The sequence below is a fragment of the Portunus trituberculatus genome, chromosome 8 (assembly GCF_017591435.1).
Source record: "Portunus trituberculatus isolate SZX2019 chromosome 8, ASM1759143v1, whole genome shotgun sequence".
Classification (NCBI taxonomy): domain Eukaryota; kingdom Metazoa; phylum Arthropoda; class Malacostraca; order Decapoda; family Portunidae; genus Portunus; species Portunus trituberculatus.
Window position 1 is genome coordinate 995,001 of NC_059262.1, and position 17,500 is coordinate 1,012,500.

A 17,500-nucleotide genomic window follows, 5' to 3' on the forward strand; every position below is an offset into this window, starting at 1 on the left:
CGTTTCCTCTCTGTTTCCCCTCTTTCCTCTCTTTTCTTTTCCTTTTTTTCTCCTATTCCATTTCCTTCCTCTTTTTACAATCTTTTTCACCTTTATTTCCCCTTTTCCTCTTCTTTCCCCTCGTTTCCCCTCGTTTCCCCTCTTTCCCCTCTTTTCCTACGTGGGTGACCCTATTTCCCTTATCTCCACGTGACGTACTGACCTATTCCACGTGTCTGAGGGGAGAGAGGGAGAGAGAGAGAGGAGAGGGAAAGGAGAAGGAAGAGGGAGAGGAGAGGGAGGAGGAAAGAATGAGGAGATAGAGGGTAAGTAGAGTTTAGAAAAGGAATGTGAAGGGAGGAGGAGGAGGAGGAGGAGGAGGAGGAGGAGGAGGAGGAGGAGGAGGAGGAGGAGGAGGAGGAGGAGGAGGAGGAGGAGGAGGAGGAGGAGGAGGAGGATAAGATTATTGGAGTATGGTCTTCCTTCTTCTCCTCCTCCTCCTCCTCCTCCTCCTCCTCCTCCTCCTCCTCCTCCTCCTCCTCCTCCTGCTGTCTTCCTCTTGGGACAGCAGTGTGATCAGTTTTGGTCTCCTCCTCCTCCTCCTCCTCCTCCTCCTCCTCCTCCTCCTCCTCCTCCTCCTCCTCCTCCTCCTTCTCTTCCCCTCAACTTGAAATATGATACTAAAGCCTCGATTTGATGTTTCCCCTCATTCTCTCTCTCTCTCTCTCTCTCTCTCTCTCTCTCTCTCTCTCTCTCTCTCTCTCTCTCTCTCTCTCTCTCTCTCTCTCTCTCTCTCTCTTAGTGGATAAAGAAAGAGAATGAAGGTAAAATAATGAGAGAAATATTAGAAAGAGGAATAGGAGGAGGAGGAGGAGGAGGAGGAGGAGGAGGAGGAGGAGGAGGAGGAGGAGGAAGAGGAGGAAGAGGGAAGAGGAAAGAGTGATAGGTAACATTTTTAAGTCTATAGACATCTCCTCTTCCTCCTCCTCCTCTTCCTCCTCCTCCTCCTCTCCTCCTCCTCCTCCTCCTCCTCCTCCTCCTCCTCCTCCTCCTCTTCCTCCTCCTCCTGGTTCCAGTGATAGTAGGTCTAGCATTCATCACCCTGGCATGGTCGACTCCTCTCCATAAATCACCCTACATCACACTTATTCACCCTATGTCACCCTCTTTCACTGTCTTTATTTATTTTGTCCTTGTCTCACCATAATTCACCTTAGTTCACCCTAGTTCACGCTAATTCACCCTAGACCATACTTATTCACCCTATCTCACTCTCCTTCACTCTGTTTTTTATTCATTTTGTCCTTGTCTCACCATAATTCACCTTAGTTCACCCTATTTCACGCTAATTCACCCTAGATCACACTTATTCACCCTATCTCACTCTCCTTCACTCTGTTTTTATTCATTTTGTCCTTGTCTCACCATAATTCACCTTAGTTCACCCTGTTTCACCCTAAATCACCCTAGATCACACTTATTCACCTTATCTCACTCTCCACTGTTTTTATTCATTTTGTCCTTGTCTCACCATAATTCACCTTAGTTCACCCTGTTTCATTTATTTTGTCCTTGTCTCACCATAATTCACCTAATTTCACCCTAGATCATTCATTTTGTCCTTGTCTCACTTATTTCACTCTATGTCACTATGTCACCCTTTTTCACTCTTGTCTCATCCTGTCTTTCTTTATATCATCCTTCTCACATCTCACTCTAACTCTTTCTAAGTCACCCTAGTTCACCCTATTTCACACTAATTCACCCTACATCACACTTATTCATCCCATGTCACCTTGTTTCACTCTGTCGTACTTTATTTTGTCCTTGTCTCACCATAATTCACCTTAGTTCACCCTTTTCACCCTAAATCACCCTAGATCACACTTATTTACCTTATGTCACCCTTTTTCACTCTTATTTCACCCTGTCTTTCTTTATCTTATCCTTCTCGCTTTCTAGTTCCCCACATCTCACTCTAACTCATTTTAATTCACCCTAGTTCACCCTAATTCACCCTAGATCTCTTTCACCCTAATTCACCCTAGATCACACTTATTCACCCTACGTCACCTTTCTCATTCTTTCTATTCATTTTGTCCTTGTTTCACCGTAATTCACCTTAGTTCACGCTTTTTCACCCTAATTCACCCTAGATCACGCTTTTTCACCCTAATTCACCCTAGATCATACTTATTCACTCTGTCACCCTCTCTCACACTGTCTTTCTTTATCTTATCCTTCTCTCTTCCTAATTCCACGCATCTCACTCTAACTCATTAATAGTCACCCTAGTTCATCCTACTTCACCCTGATTCACCCTACATCACACTTATTCACCTTTTCTCACTCTGTCGTACGTTATTTTGTCCTTGTCTGACCACAATTCACCTTAGTTCACCCTATCTCTTCCTAAATCACCCTAAATCACACTTATTTATCCTGTGTCACCTTATCTCACCCTATTTTGCCTTATATTATCCTTGTGTCACTTCAAATTATACTGGTTCACCCTTAATAACCCTGACACACACTTATTCACCTTATTTCACTCTGTTTCACTCTTATTTCACCCTATTATTATTTCATATTCACCCTTGCTCATCCATATTACTCTTCCTCACCCTAACATGAGCTAATTCACCCTTATTTACTCTTATTCACACTATCACCCTATTTCACTTTTCTTATCCTATCTTACTCTATTTCACTCTTCTTTCACTCTAATGCTTCCATCATGACTCTTAACTCACCCTAATTCACCCTCATTAATTCTCATTTACCCTATATCACCCTATTTCACTATTTTCTCACCCTATTTTACTATATTTGTCCCTTACTGACCATTAACTCACCCTAAATTGCCATCATTAATTTTTATTCAGCCTGTCACCCTATTTCACTCTTTTCTCACCCTATCTTACTATGTATCAACCTATCTTACTATATTTCACCCTTTTCACTCTAACGCTTCCCTATTGACCCTTAATTCACCATAAATCACTCTTACTTAGTCTTATTCACCCTATATCACCCTATTTCAGTCTTTTCTCACCTTATCTTACTAGTTTCATTCTAATGCTTCCCCACTGATCTTTCACCCTCATTCACCCTATGTCACCGTATTTCACTCTTTTCTCACCCTATCTTACTATATTTCACGCTCCTTGCACTCTAGCGCCTCCCTACTGATTTTAATTCACCCTAAATGACTCTTACTTAGTCTTGTTCACCCTATGTCACCCTATTTCACTCTTTTCTCACTCTATTTTACTATATTTCACCTTTTTCACTCTAACGCTTCCCTATTGACCTTTAAGTCACCCTAAATCACTCTACTCTCATTCACTCTCATTCACCCTATATCACCCTATTTCATTCTTTTCTCAACCTGTCTTACAATATATCACCCTATCTTACTTAATTTCACCCTTGTTTCACTCTAACACTTCCCTACTGATCTTAATTCACCCTAAATCACTTTCATTCACCCTATATCACCCTATTTCATTCTTTTCTCAAACTGTCTTATTATATATCACCCTATCTTACTTAATTTCACCTTTGTTTCACTCTAACACTTCCCTACTGATCTTGATTCACCCTAAATCACTGTCATTCACTCTCATTCACCCTATATCACCCTATTTCATTCTTTTCTCACCCTGTCTTACTATATATCACCCTATCTTACTTAATTTCACCCTTGTTTCACTCTAACACTTCCCTACTGAAAATTCACCCTAAATCACTCTCATTCACCCTATTTCACTCTGTTCTCACCCTGACTCACCCTAACTCAACTTATATGCTCGATTTTCACCTAAATTATTTATTTCATTCTTTTCTCAACCTTGCTATTTCACCCTTTCTCACTTTATTCTTTTTTCAACTTTTTCGATTTTTATTATTTGTTTGTTTTTTTTGTGTTTTTCTTCTTTTTCTTCCTTTCTTTATTTTCTTGTATTTTCTATTTTTCTTCTTTTTCTTTTTCTTTTCTTTTTTTTTCCCTTTTCTCTTTTTTTGTCTTTTCTTCTTTTCTTCCTTTTCTTTTTTATTTATATTTTCTTTTCAATTTTCCTTTTTTCTTTTTCTTTTCATTTTTTTTTTTTTTTCTTTTCTTCTTTTCTTCCCTTTTCTTCTTTATTTTCCTTTCTTTATTTTCTTTTCTTTTCCATTTTCCTTTTTTTATTTTTTATTTTCATTTTTTCAATTTTCTTTCTTTTTTTGTCCTTTTCTTCTTTTCTTCCTTTTTCTTCTTTATTTTCTCTTTCTTATATTTTCTTTTCTTTTCTTTTCCATTTTCCTTTTTTCTTTTCATTTTTATCAATTTTCTTTCTTATTTTGTCCTTTTTTCTTCTTTTTCTTCTTTTTTTCTTCTTTATTTTCTTTCTTGTATTTTCTTGTATTTTCTTTTTTTCTTTTCTTTCCTTTTTGTTTTCCTTTTTTTTTCTTTTATTTTCTTTTTTATCATTTTCTTTCCTTTTTCTTCTTTTCCTTCTTTTCTTTTCCTTCTTTTCCTTCTTCTTTCTTTTTTCTTCTTTATTTTCTCTTTCTTGCATTTTCTTGTAATTTTCTTCTTTTTCTTTTTGTTTTCCCTTTTTTCTTTTGTTCTCTTTTCATTTTCTTTCTTTCTTTCTTTTTCTTTTCCTTCTTTCTTCTTTTCTTCCTTTTATCTTTATTTTCTTTCTTTTTTTTTTTTTTTTCGTTTTCTTTTCTTCTCATTTCTTTCTACATTTTCTTTTCTCCTCTTTTCATTTTCCCGTTTTCTTTTCATTTCTTTCTCTTTCCATTTCCTTTTCCTTCTTTATTTTTCCTCCTATTCCTTCTTTTCATCTTTATCTTCTCTCATTACTCCTCTTCCCTTTTTTATTCATTATTTCTCCTCTTCCTCCATTTATTCTTTTTCCTCATCTCTTTTTCCATTTATTCTTTTTCCTCATTTTTTTATTTACATTTTCTTTTCTTTTTTCCATCATGATATTCCTTCTCCTCCTCCTCCTCCTCCTCCTCCTCCTCCTCCTCCTTTTCTCCTCCTCCTCCTCCTTTTCCTTCTCCTTCTTCTCCTTCTTTTCCTTCTCCTCCTCCTCCTCCTTTTCCTCCTTCTCCTCTTCCTCCTCCTCCTCCTCCTCCTCCTCCTCCTCCTCCTCCTCCTCCTCCTCCTTAATTCCCTTATGCTAGGAGGAAGTGACTTATAATGAGGTTTTAATCTTCCTCATCCTCCGTGGGAATGAGGAGGAGGAGGAGGAAGAGGAGGAGGAGGAAGAGAGATATGGAGGAAATTGATAGGAAGAGGAAGAGTCTTAAGAACTTTCATCTCTCTCTCTCTCTCTCTCTCTCTCTCTCTCTCTCTCTCTCTCTCTCTCTCTCTCTCTCTCTCTCTCTCTCTTTTCTTTACTCTTTTTTTATCATTCATTCATCTTTTTCCCATTTTGTACTTCCTTCACCCTATTTCCCTCTTTTCACCCTAAATCACCCTATTTCACCTTACTTCACTCTACATCACCCTATTTCCCGCTATTTCTGATTCTTACTCACCCTATTGCACTCTTTTCTCATCCTGGTTTATCTTTTTTTTACTTTTTCTCACCCTAATTCACTCCCTTTCACCTTATTTCACCCTTGTATCATACTGTATCACCCTGTATCACTGTATCACTCTTGTATCACCCTTCTCTCACCCTATATCACTGTACGTATCACCCTTGTATCACCCTTGTATCACTGCATCACCCTGTTTCTTCCTTGTATCACCCTGTATCACTGTATCACCCTGTATCACCCTGTATCACTGTATCACCCTGTATCACCCTGTATCACTGCATCACCCTGTATCACCCTAGCGTGCTACCTCGGTGAATCAGAGTCTATCAAAATTCATGGGGAAAATGCAATCAGCTGTTTTTTAATGTTGTTGTTGTTGTTGTTGTTGTTGTTGTTGTTGTTGTTGTTGTTGTTGTTGTTACTTCTACTTCTTTCTACTTCTACTTCTACTTTTACTGCTACTACTACTACTACTACTACTACTACTACTGCTGCTACTACTACTACTGCTGCTATTATTATTATTATTATTATTATTATTATTATTATTATTATTATTATTATTATTATTATTATTATTATTATTATTATTATTATTTTCCTTTGCTGCCATTGGTCAAATCTGAGAGCTTGCTTCCTCCTGATTGGTTGGCTGTCTGCCCAATCAGCGAGCAGACCTGGCCCTCCCAGCCGTCATTAGTGAGAGAGAGAGAGAGAGAGAGAGAGAGAGAGAGAGAGAGAGAGAGAGAGTTGGTATTTATTTTTTGTTTCATTTAATTTCTCTCTCTCTCTCTCTCTCTCTCTCTCTCTCTCTCTCTCTCTCTCTCTCTCTCTCTCTCAGCCTCCTCCATCCTCATTTCTTAATACATCTACTACTACTACTACTACTACTACTACTACTACTACTACTACTACTACTACTACTACTACTACTACTACTACTACTACTACTGCTACTGCTACTACTGCTACTGCTACTGCTACTACTACTGCTACTACTGCTAGCTGCCACTGCTACTACTGCCACTGCTGCTGCTGCTGCTGCTGCTGCTGCTGCTGCTACTACTGCTACTGCTGCTGCTGCTACTGCTACTGCTGCTGCTAGATCACTTACCACCACCATCACTACCAAACAAAAGTAATAACAAATCAAGGAGGTGAACAATATAAAAGAATGACAACAAAATTAATATATTCTCGTGAACACCAAGAACACTAAGAGGCGATTAGTTGTACAGAGGTGTTTAAAATAGTACAGTCAGTATTTCACGATACACTCAATTCAACTACACGCGAGAAAAATTACTGTAAAATTGTAGGGAAAGGTTTTAATTCCCTACCTGCTTCTGAATTTCCAACTCCCTATGACTTGACTTCAATTAATAAGGTTTCAAGACATTTATCTCTTTTTTTGGCCCTCTCAAAGCTACAAGGGGACTGGCAACTAAGTGGTCGCGAAAAAAATTACTGTAAAATTGTAGGGAAAGGTTTTAATTCCCTGTCTGATTCTATATTTCCAACTCCCTATGACTTGACTTCAATTAATAAGGTTTCAAGACATTTATCCCTTTTTTTGGCCCTCTCGAAGCTACAAGGGGACTGTCAACTAAGTGGTCGCGAGAAAAATTACTGTAAAATTGTAAGAAAAGGTTTAAATTCCCTGTCTGATTCTATATTTCCAACTCCCTATGACTTGACTTCAATTAATAAGGTTTCAAGACATTTATCCCTTCTTTTGGCCCTCTCGAAGCTACAAGGGGACTGGCAACTAAGTGGGGCCTGTTTTTTTTTTTTTCCGTTTTATGTTGCTCTGGGTCAATTTTCCCTTCTTACATAAAAAAAAAAAAAATGTGAATCGTCAGTGTGTGTCCTGGAGACGTGATGGACTGCAATAACGTACAGACTTTTAAAAGGCTGTCTAGACTAATACTTGCCTCAAATTCCCAGTTGTCAGCGTGTGTCAGAGATTAACTTCCTTGCCTCCTGGAAACGGCGCACCTCATTTCATCTATTTTCATTCCACATCAAATTTCTTTCGTCTTTTTTACTTCTCCAAACCCGTGACTTATTTATTTTTCCTATCCACGGTTTATGTTGGAGCTGGCCTGAGTGGAGGGTGGGGAGAGATCCTTCTGCTTCGCTCTTCTGTTCTTTTGTCAGTTCACCTCGAGAGGGCCACAAGGTCTGCTGTGTCTGTGGATCTGTGTAACTCTGTGGTCTGTGATTTGAAGCACCTCTGCATTCCATCTCTAGTACTCTCAAAGGCTTTAGTTTAAGTTGCATGTTTTCAAGGACGTTATTACGGTTGTAGTGATAGAAAAACAACATTTCTACATTATCAACATGAAAAACACTCTTAAAAACCCGACTTATCATCTCTGTGACCTTTGAAAACAGTCTTGGTGAAGTGACCCGGGTTTTTCAGGATGTTTTTATTGTTTAAGTGACAGATTAACAACATTTTAGCTTTAACAACATGAGAAACACTGCTGGGAACTTGGCCAGCCATCTCTGTTGCCTTGGAAAACAGTCATAGGGAGAGAGCAAAGTGTTTTTCATGACAGCCATACGTATGTATCTTGCCTCACCCTCCTCTCCCTCTCCTCTCCCTCACAGGTGCCTCAGCCCAGCCAGACTTCGCGCGGCCGCTCAACAATGTATCTGTGCCTGTAGGGAGGGACGCCACCTTCTCCTGTGTGGTTAGCGACCTGGGCGGCTACAGGGTGAGTCCTCCTACCGCCCCCCACAACCCACACCCCCCACACCCCCACACGTCCCCAGCACCACCCCCCTAACCCTCGCGTATACACCCTTTTTAGGATCACATCTCTATACTACTACTACTACTACTACTACTACTACTACTACTACTGTTGCTGCTGCTGCTGCTGCTGCTGCTACTGCAACTATTACTTCTCCACAACTATTTATTTTCTAGAGCGTCACTGGTCAACGGCAACAAGATTAGAATGAAAACAAAAGTACCCACTGAGATGCCTCTCCCCGAACAGTCCAAAGCAGTCATGAAACGTTTAGGATAAGTCTGGGTACATGTGCGTGTCACTGAAGAAGAGGAAATAAAGCATCACTGCAGTGGATGGGTAGTGTGAAGTATAGTAAGGGAGTGGAGGAGAGGGAGGAACAAGCCCTGAATCATCCAAGGTGGAGTTTTTAGCAAAGGTTTGATAGAAGAATAGCTTTAGAGACAGAAGAGATAACAGTGGTGCCATCAGGATGAAATAAAGGAGGAAATTATAAAGAAGCAAAGTTATTGGAAGTGTGTTTGGCCAGATGGCAGAAGTCTCGAGGGGAGTTGGATCTCGAAAGATTTTGACATTTTCTGTTAGTGAAGGAGTGTTTGACAAGTTGAAGAACAGACTTGGCATGATTTCAGGTAGAAATATAAAGCACATGAGATTCAGGAGATGGAAGGCTCAAGCACTTTTTGTGGGCAATCTCTCTATCGTTTATGGGGCGAAAACAGGCTGTGTTTATTAAACCAAGGTTTGGAAGGTTTAAGTTGAGAAAAAAAAATGAGGAATGTACGCCTTCATGCCAGACACTCACCTCTGATATGCGTTCAGCACACAGAGATGGGTCTGTGACACGGAAGCAGTAATCATTCCAGGGAAAAATCAGGATAATACCTCCTCAGGTCCCCCCAACTAGCAGAGGCAAAACCGCAGAGGCACCTTCGCTTTGGGGGATCCTGTGTAGGGATTGAAGAAATAAGACAAGATACAGAAATGAGATTGTAATCGGAGGAGCCCAACGGGGAAGATAGGTAATAACATAAGCTGAAGAATTAGAGGTAGGGAAAAGTCAAGAATGTTGGGCGTCTCTCCAAGACGGTCAGGAACACGAGCAGGGTGTTGCACCAGTCACTACTGCCACTACCAATAATCAGTGTTCAACCTTTCCTTTTTAACTTTCTTTCTATTCTAGTTAAATTACTCCTATCTCACCCTAATTTATCTCTCCTGCACCCTAGGTTTCTTGACGCTTTACACCCTAGCCCTCACACCCTCAGGTTTTCTATGTTCGATGATTCACCCTATTTGCACCTTAATTCACACACTAACCCTTCTCACACCCTAACTCACCCTATATATTCACACTCAATTGGTTATTCACCCTACCTCACTGCACCTCGTCTCCCTAACACCAAAATTCACCCTAATTTTTATATTTACTCACTGACTAACCCTAAACACACCCTACCTCACCCTATTGGACTCTCACCCTTCACATGCCGCACTCGGAGCACACCCTATCACACCCTGTAAATCCTAACTACCCCACCACACACCCTAACCTCACCCTAAGCACACACCCTAACCTTTCACCCTTACGCACACACCTCACACCCTACCCTGTCACCCTACTCACGTCTCGTTGTCCCTGTGTGGTGCCAAGGGAGGCTGTCACCCTGAAATCACCCTTAAATGCAGTCACCCTAAATTGGAGGTTGAAAAAATAGGGTGATTGTTTTATTTTCCATTTTCTTTAGTTTACGTTAAAAAAAACCTTGAAATGAAAGAAAATGGGATTGAAGTTGAATAGAAAATGGGATGTTTAGGGTTTTTTCTCTCGTTTTCTTTTTTTTTTTTAAGTGACTTTGCCTCAAAATATAAAAATTCAATATATTCAATTATTTATTAAGTTTCCCAGGAAAATTTTCTTGATTTTTTTCTTTACGTGATTAAATTTTCATCTTTTTATTAAATTTTACAAGGGGGTCTCTCTCTCTCTCTCTCTCTCTCTCTCTCTCTCTCTCTCTCTCTCTCTCTGTCTCCTGACTTTCTCTTGGCCACGCCCTCTTAACCGAGAGAGAGAGAGAGAAGAAGAAGAAGTTTTACCTCTCTCTCTCTTTCTCTCTCTCTCTCTCTCTCTCTCTCTCTCTCTCTCTCTCTCTCTCTCTCACAGCCCCAAACCCCCCATCCAGTCTCTAAGGGTCACAGCCCCCAGGCACACACCTTACCCCCTCTTAGTTCACCTTAGTTTGTTTGTTTCGTTGTTAGAGAGAGCGAGACAGCCAATCACAGCCCTCGTAGCCAGCAAGCCTTCCCCTCACTCCCTCTCATTGGTCCGCGCCTCGTGACGTCACCACAAGTCCCGCCCGCCGAGCCCTCCCATTGGTCGCGGCTCCGGTGGCTGGGAGGGGAAAAGTGAGGGGAAGGGAGGGGAAATGAGGGAAGGCGAGGGAAGGGAGGGGGAGAAATGGACTGCCTTGTGCCTTATGTTCCTAGGGTGCTTTCAGGTCACCCTTAGTTCTGCCTCACCCTAGATCACCCTACACTCTTCATTTTCTCACCCTAATTCATTTTTTTCTTTTTCTCACCCTAAGCGTGTTCATTGTTTCTCCTTTTTTCATTCATTCATCCTGATTCACCCTATTTCACCATATAATCACCTATTATTTATTTATTCACCCTGATTCACCCTACTTCACCATCAAATCACCTTTTTTTTCATTCATTCACCCTATTTCACCCTAAAATTTCATCTCTTCATCCAATATCACCCTGGTTTCATTCACTCACCCTGATTCACCCTAGTTCACCCCAAATTCACTTTACGACCCTTCTGTTCACCCTTTTTTTCTTTCACTCACCCTCATTCATCTCTGATCACCCTAAAATCACCCTAAATTCACTCGTCTTTTCATTCAGTATCACCCTTGTTTCATTCATTCACCCTGATTCACCCTAGTTCACCCTAAGATTATTATATTGCCCATCTGTTCATTCTCGTTTCATTCACTCACCTTCATTCACCCTTGTTCACCCTAAGATCACACTTTTTTTTACATATTCACCCTAATTCACTCTTTTTTCACTCGTTCACCCTGATTCACCCTATTTCTTCAGCTTCAGAGTCATCCTTAGATCTCACTCACACTAATTCACCCTAAGTCACTCTTTTATTCATTTAGTCACCCTAATTCACTCTTTTTTCACCCCTTCACCCTGATTCACACTTTTTCTTTAGATTCATTCATTCCAGGCGTATTTTTGAGGCACTCTTAAAATTTTCTCACCCTAAATCACACTTTTTTCACCCTTTTCACCCTGATTCACCATTACTCGTCTCAACTCACTCTTATTCATCTCATTTACCCTTACTCTCTCTCTCTCTCTCTCTCTCTCTCTCTCTCTCTCTCTCTCTCTCTCTCTCTCTCTCTCTCTCTCTCTCTCTCTCTCTCTCTCTCTCTCTCTCTCTCTCTCACACAACAGAAAAAAAGTGCTCTAGACTTCCTCCTCCTCCTCCTCCTCCTCCTCCTCCTCCTCCTCCTCCTCCTCCTCCTCCTCCTCCTCCTCCTCCTCCTCCTCCGTCACGTACCAAGCTTACGTTGCAAATATTGATAAGCGACTGTTGACTCACCCCCACCCTCACCCCACCCTCACCCCTCCTCCCCTCACCCCTGCCTCCCCTCACCCCCCTCTTAGTAACCTTCCTTTTCCTTCCCTCTTTTTTTTGTCACCTATGATTTTTTTTCCCTTGTCACCCCTCCGTCACCCCACCGTCACCCCTCCGTCACCCCTCCGTCACCCCAGAAACCTCTTAATGTATTGCTCCTTCACCTCCCTCTAAAACGCTTCCTTCACCCCTCCTTCACCCCTTCCTCACCCCTCCGTCACCCTTCCGTCACCCCTCCGTCACCCCTCCTTCATCCCTCCGTCACCCCTCTTTCCCCTCCGTCACCCCTCCGTCACCCTTCCTTCACCCCTCCGTCACCCCTCCTTCACCCCTCCTTCACTCCTCCTTCACCCCACCGTCACGTGTCTGAAGGTGATTTGATGGAGATGTGACGCAAGTGTGCAAAAGCTGTCACCCTCTCTCTCTCTCTCTCTCTCTCTCTCTCTCTCTCTCTCTCTCTCTCTCTCTCTGACCACTATTACTATTTTCCTCCCTTTTTCCCCTCTCTTCCTCTCTTTCCCCTCTTTCCTCCTCTCCTTCCTCTTTTTCCCCTCTTTCCTCTCCTTTCTCCTCCTCCTGTTTCCCCTCTCATCACCTTCCCTCCTCTTCTCCCATTATTTTCTCTCTCTCTCTCTCTCTCTCTCTCTCTCTCTCTCTCTCTCTCTCTCTCTCTCTCTCTCTCTCTCTCTCTCTCTCTCTCTCTCTCTCTCTCTCTCTCTCTCTCTCTCTCTCTATTTCTCACTCTCTCTCTCTCTTTCTCTATACATATTTTCTCTATCTCCTTTTTCACCTCTAAATTGCATCCAACCCCCCCCTCTCCCTCTCTCCCCCTCTCCCCTCACCTCTCCCCCTCTCCCCTCACCTCTCCCCTCACTTCCTGCCACACCTGTCACACACCTGGTCACCGGAAGTCATTTAGAGCAAGCCAACCATTACTTGTTTACTGTTTGTGAGAGAGTGAGAGAGTGAGAGAGTGTGAGAGAGAGAGAGAGAGAGAGAGAGAGAGAGAGAGAGAGAGAGAGAGAGAGAGAGAGAGAGAGTGAGTCACCATCATTACCATTACCTCCACCACCACCACCACCACCACTACCACTACCACCACCACCACCACCACCACCACCACCACCACCACCAATAAGTGAATAGAGAAAAAAAAAAAAGTGAATAAATGAGGGGAAAGAAAACGGAATAATAAAAAGAAGAAAAGAAAAAAAAAAAGAAATAAAGAAAAAAAAAGAAAAAAAATAACTATGATGGCTGATGATGATGCTGATGATGATGATGGCTGATGATGATGATGATGATGAACTACCACCACCATCACCACCACCACCACCACCACTACCTGTCTCGCTCTCTGTATGTCTGTGAATCTGTCTTGTCTGTCTGTCTGTCTGTCTGTCTGTCTCTTCCTCTGTCTGTCTGTCTGTCTGTCTGCCTATCCTTAGTTGTTAGATAGGTGAGTAAAATAATATGCGTTTGTTTGTTTGTGTGTTTGGCTTCCCCCCCCACCACAACACCCCCACCCCCCCACACGCACGGTAGAGAGAGAGAGAGAGAGAGAGAGAGAGAGAGAGAGAGAGAGAGCTTGTATCTTACCCCTTCCCACTACACTATCTATTTTGAGGGAAAGGGGAGGGAGGAAGGAGGAAGTGAGAGGAAGTGAGAGAGAGAGAGAAAGAGAGAGGGGAGAGAAGAAATGCCACTACCACCACTACTCTCTCTTTCTCTCTCTCTCTCTCTCTCTCTCTCTCTCTCTCTCTCTCTCTCTCTCTCTCTCTCTCTCTCCAAGACACAGAAAACGCACATGTACGTAATTGTGTGTGTGATTTTAGTCACACACACACACACACACACACACACACACACACACACACACACACACACACACACACACACACACACACACACACACACGTAAAAGAAAGAGAAAGAAAGAAAATAAACAATAAATATAATCATGGAGAGAGAGAGAGAGAGAGAGAGAGAGAGAGAGAGAGAATAAATGAATAAATATTAGAGATATATAAGAATTAAACACATTGCACATTTTCTTGCAGTCACCCCTTTAAAACCAACTAACCCTTAAGAACAGTAGAACGCCTTTTACCTTCTCCCTTTACTCCCCATTAATCAGCCCCGTAACCCTTCTCCCTTATTCTTTACCATTAAATTATGATAAACAAACTTAGACACACACACACACATTAAAGAGAGTGAGGGAAGTGTGAGAGATAAAGAGAGAACGGGAAGTCTAGGCCAGCAAAGAAAACGGGGATAAAGAAGCAAGGTCCGTATTTTGAAACACTGCTCTTCTCACTACGACTGTTTTCCAAGGCCGCGTAGATGACTGGCTGGGTTTTCAAGAGTGTCCTGTAGAAATCTTGTTAATCTGTCACTAGAACCGTAGGAACCCTCTTGAAAACCCGCCTCACTTTACCCAGAGCCTTTGCAGTGTCGTGGTGCGGGGTGTGTGGTTCAGAATGTTGCTCGTTTTCTGTCTGAGGCGTCACAGGGTGGACTTAACCCCTTCAATACTGACACGCATTTTTACTGTGAGTTTTGAGTGCCATTAGACGATTTTATTTGCATTAGGAAGGGTCTATGGAGGTCAGAGGACTAATGGCCAATCTTAACTGTTCTAATCCCAACATATGTTTCTGAAGCTGTATCAAATCACCAAATAGTAATCTCAATGAATATAAACCTGACCTGACCTAACCTGAAATAATATGAAAACTCGTCACGGTACTGAAGAGATTTAAGACGAGGTGGGTAGGTGAAAATTTCCTAACATAACATTTTAGCGATTTTGAAGCCATCAGAACACGAAGGTTAGTAAAGAAAGCCATTAAAATACAGGTGACAGTCCCTTTAGCATACCACCCATTACTTTGTCTTGTGTCTTAAAAGTTTCCTATTAATCCCAACATATGTTTCTGAAGCTGTATCAAATCACTAAATAGTAATCTCAATTGAATATAAACCTAACCTAACCTAACCTAACCTGACCTGAAATAATATGAAAACTCGTCACGGTACTGAAGAGATCAAAGACGAGGTGGCTGGGTGAAAATTTCCTAACATAACATTTTAGCGATTTTGAAGCCATCAGAACACAAAGGTTAGTAAAGAAACCCATTAGAAATACAGGTGACAGTCCCTTTAGCATACCTACCTATTCCCACACCTATCAATTCCACCCATTAATTTGTCTTGTGTCTTAATTAAAAGTTCCCTGTTGACTTGACACTAACCTGGTGATGGAGTTTATTGTACTAAGCTTCATTCTAAAATGTTCTTAATAGTACCATGTTTTGTTTTTATGTAAAGGTAACAAAAAATGCTTAAAATAAAAGGCTCACTGAGATGCCAGTTCCCGAGCAGGTCCAAGAGAGTTAGCCAAAATAATGGGATGAATGTGTTGAAACCTCCCTCTTCAGTGAGTTCAGGTCACAGGAAGATGGAAACACAGAAGCAGGCAGGGAGTTCCAGAGTGTGCCAGAGAAAGGGATGAAGGATTGAGAGTACTGGTTAACTCTTGCACTAGGGAGGTGGACAGAATAGTGGTGACAGACTGAGAATACTGGTTAACTCTTGCACTAGGGAGGTGGACAGAATAGTGGTGACAGACTGAGAATACTGGTTAACTCTTGCACTAGGGAGGTGGACAGAATAGTGGTGACAGACTGAGAATACTGGTTAACTCTTGCACTAGGGAGGTGGACAGAATAGTGGTGACAGACTGAGAATACTGGTTAACTCTTGCACTAGGGAGGTGGACAGAATAGTGGTGACAGACTGAGAATACTGGTTAACTCTTGCACTAGGGAGGTGGACAGAATAGTGGTGACAGACTGAGAATACTGGTTAACTCTTGCACTAGGGAGGTGGACAGAATAGTGGTGACAGACTGAGAATACTGGTTAACTCTTGCACTAGGGAGGTGGACAGAATAGTGGTGACAGACTGAGAATACTGGTTAACTCTTGCACTAGGGAGGTGGACAGAATAGTGGTGACAGACTGAGAATACTGGTTAACTCTTGCACTAGGGAGGTGGACAGAATAGTGGTGACAGACTGAGAATACTGGTTAACTCTTGCACTAGGGAGGTGGACAGAATAGTGGTGACAGACTGAGAATACTGGTTAACTCTTGCACTAGGGAGGTGGACAGAATAGTGGTGACAGACTGAGAATACTGGTTAACTCTTGCACTAGGGAGGTGGACAGAATAGTGGTGACAGACTGAGAATACTGGTTAACTCTTGCACTAGGGAGGTGGACAGAATAGTGGTGACAGACTGAGAATACTGGTTAACTCTTGCACTAGGGAGGTGGACAGAATAGTGGTGACAGACTGAGAATACTGGTTAACTCTTGCACTAGGGAGGTGGACAGAATAGTGGTGACAGACTGAGAATACTGGTTAACTCTTGCACTAGGGAGGTGGACAGAATAGTGGTGACAGACTGAGAATACTGGTTAACTCTTGCACTAGGGAGGTGGACAGAATAGTGGTGACAGACTGAGAATACTGGTTAACTCTTGCACTAGGGACTGGTTAACTTGAATAGAGGTGGACAGACTAGTGGTGAGAATACTGGTTAACTCTTGCACTAGGGAGGTGGACAGAATAGTGGTGACAGACTGAGAATACTGGTTAACTCTTGCACTAGGGAGGTGGACAGAATAGTGGTGACAGACTGAGAATACTGGTTAACTCTTGAACTCTTGCACGCAGTCTTCACTATTCTAATCCCCACATATGTTTCTGAAGCTGTACAAAAACACCAAGTACTAAGTAGAAGGAATTTAGAAACGCGACATGGTACTGGAAAGATTAATGAGAATATATAAGGAAAAAAATGTTATAAAAAGAAATAGACTGCAGTTGTTATCCAGTCCATGCTTTGTGACAGTGAAGGACGCTAAAAGTAGTTTATAGAATCTAAATAGGAATACACAAAAGAAAAAAAGAAAAAGAACAGGTTGCAATTTGTATCCACATCTCTATGATATGTGACCCTTTGGAAGGCTAGCAGTAATATGCGGCGTCTTTACACCAATACACAAGAAAGTCATGAAAGGAAGTAGATTATATCATTTCCAAACAGTTTAAAGGTTTACGGTGTGTGTAGAACAAGTGAAGATGCCTTAGAGTGATTAGTAATTAAGGAAAGGTGTAGCAAACATCTTTACACGAATATACAAGAAAGAAAGTCATGAAAGGAAGTAGATTATATAATTTCCAAACAGTTTAAAGGTTTACGGTGTGTGTAGAACAAGTGAAGGTGTCTTAGAGTGATTAGTAATTAAGGAAAGGTGTAGCAAACATCTTTACAGAAATATATACAAAAAAAGAAAGATAAAAAGAAGTAGATTTTGCGATATCCAAACAGTTGTGTGTAGAACAAGTAAAAGTGTCTCAGATGATTAGTAGTTGATCCCTTCACTACCGGAACTAATTTATACCATGAGTTTGTGTGTGATTAGGCCATTTTATTGACATTAGGAAGAATCTATGGAGGTCAGAAGATTAATAGCCTCAGTCTT

At 41.6% G+C, this 17,500-nt stretch overlaps 1 protein-coding gene across 3 annotated transcripts in view; it reads left to right on the top strand.

The window, feature by feature from the left end:
- Positions 1 to 17,500, top strand: part of LOC123501082 (lachesin-like) — a 43,188-nt gene that overhangs the window by 9,917 nt on the left and 15,771 nt on the right. For all 3 annotated transcript variants that reach the window (XM_045249665.1, XM_045249664.1, XM_045249663.1), the window contains exon 2: positions 8,140 to 8,246. In XM_045249665.1, the coding sequence (XP_045105600.1) occupies positions 8,140 to 8,246 (107 nt within the window). The remainder of the gene's footprint in view (positions 1 to 8,139; positions 8,247 to 17,500) is intronic.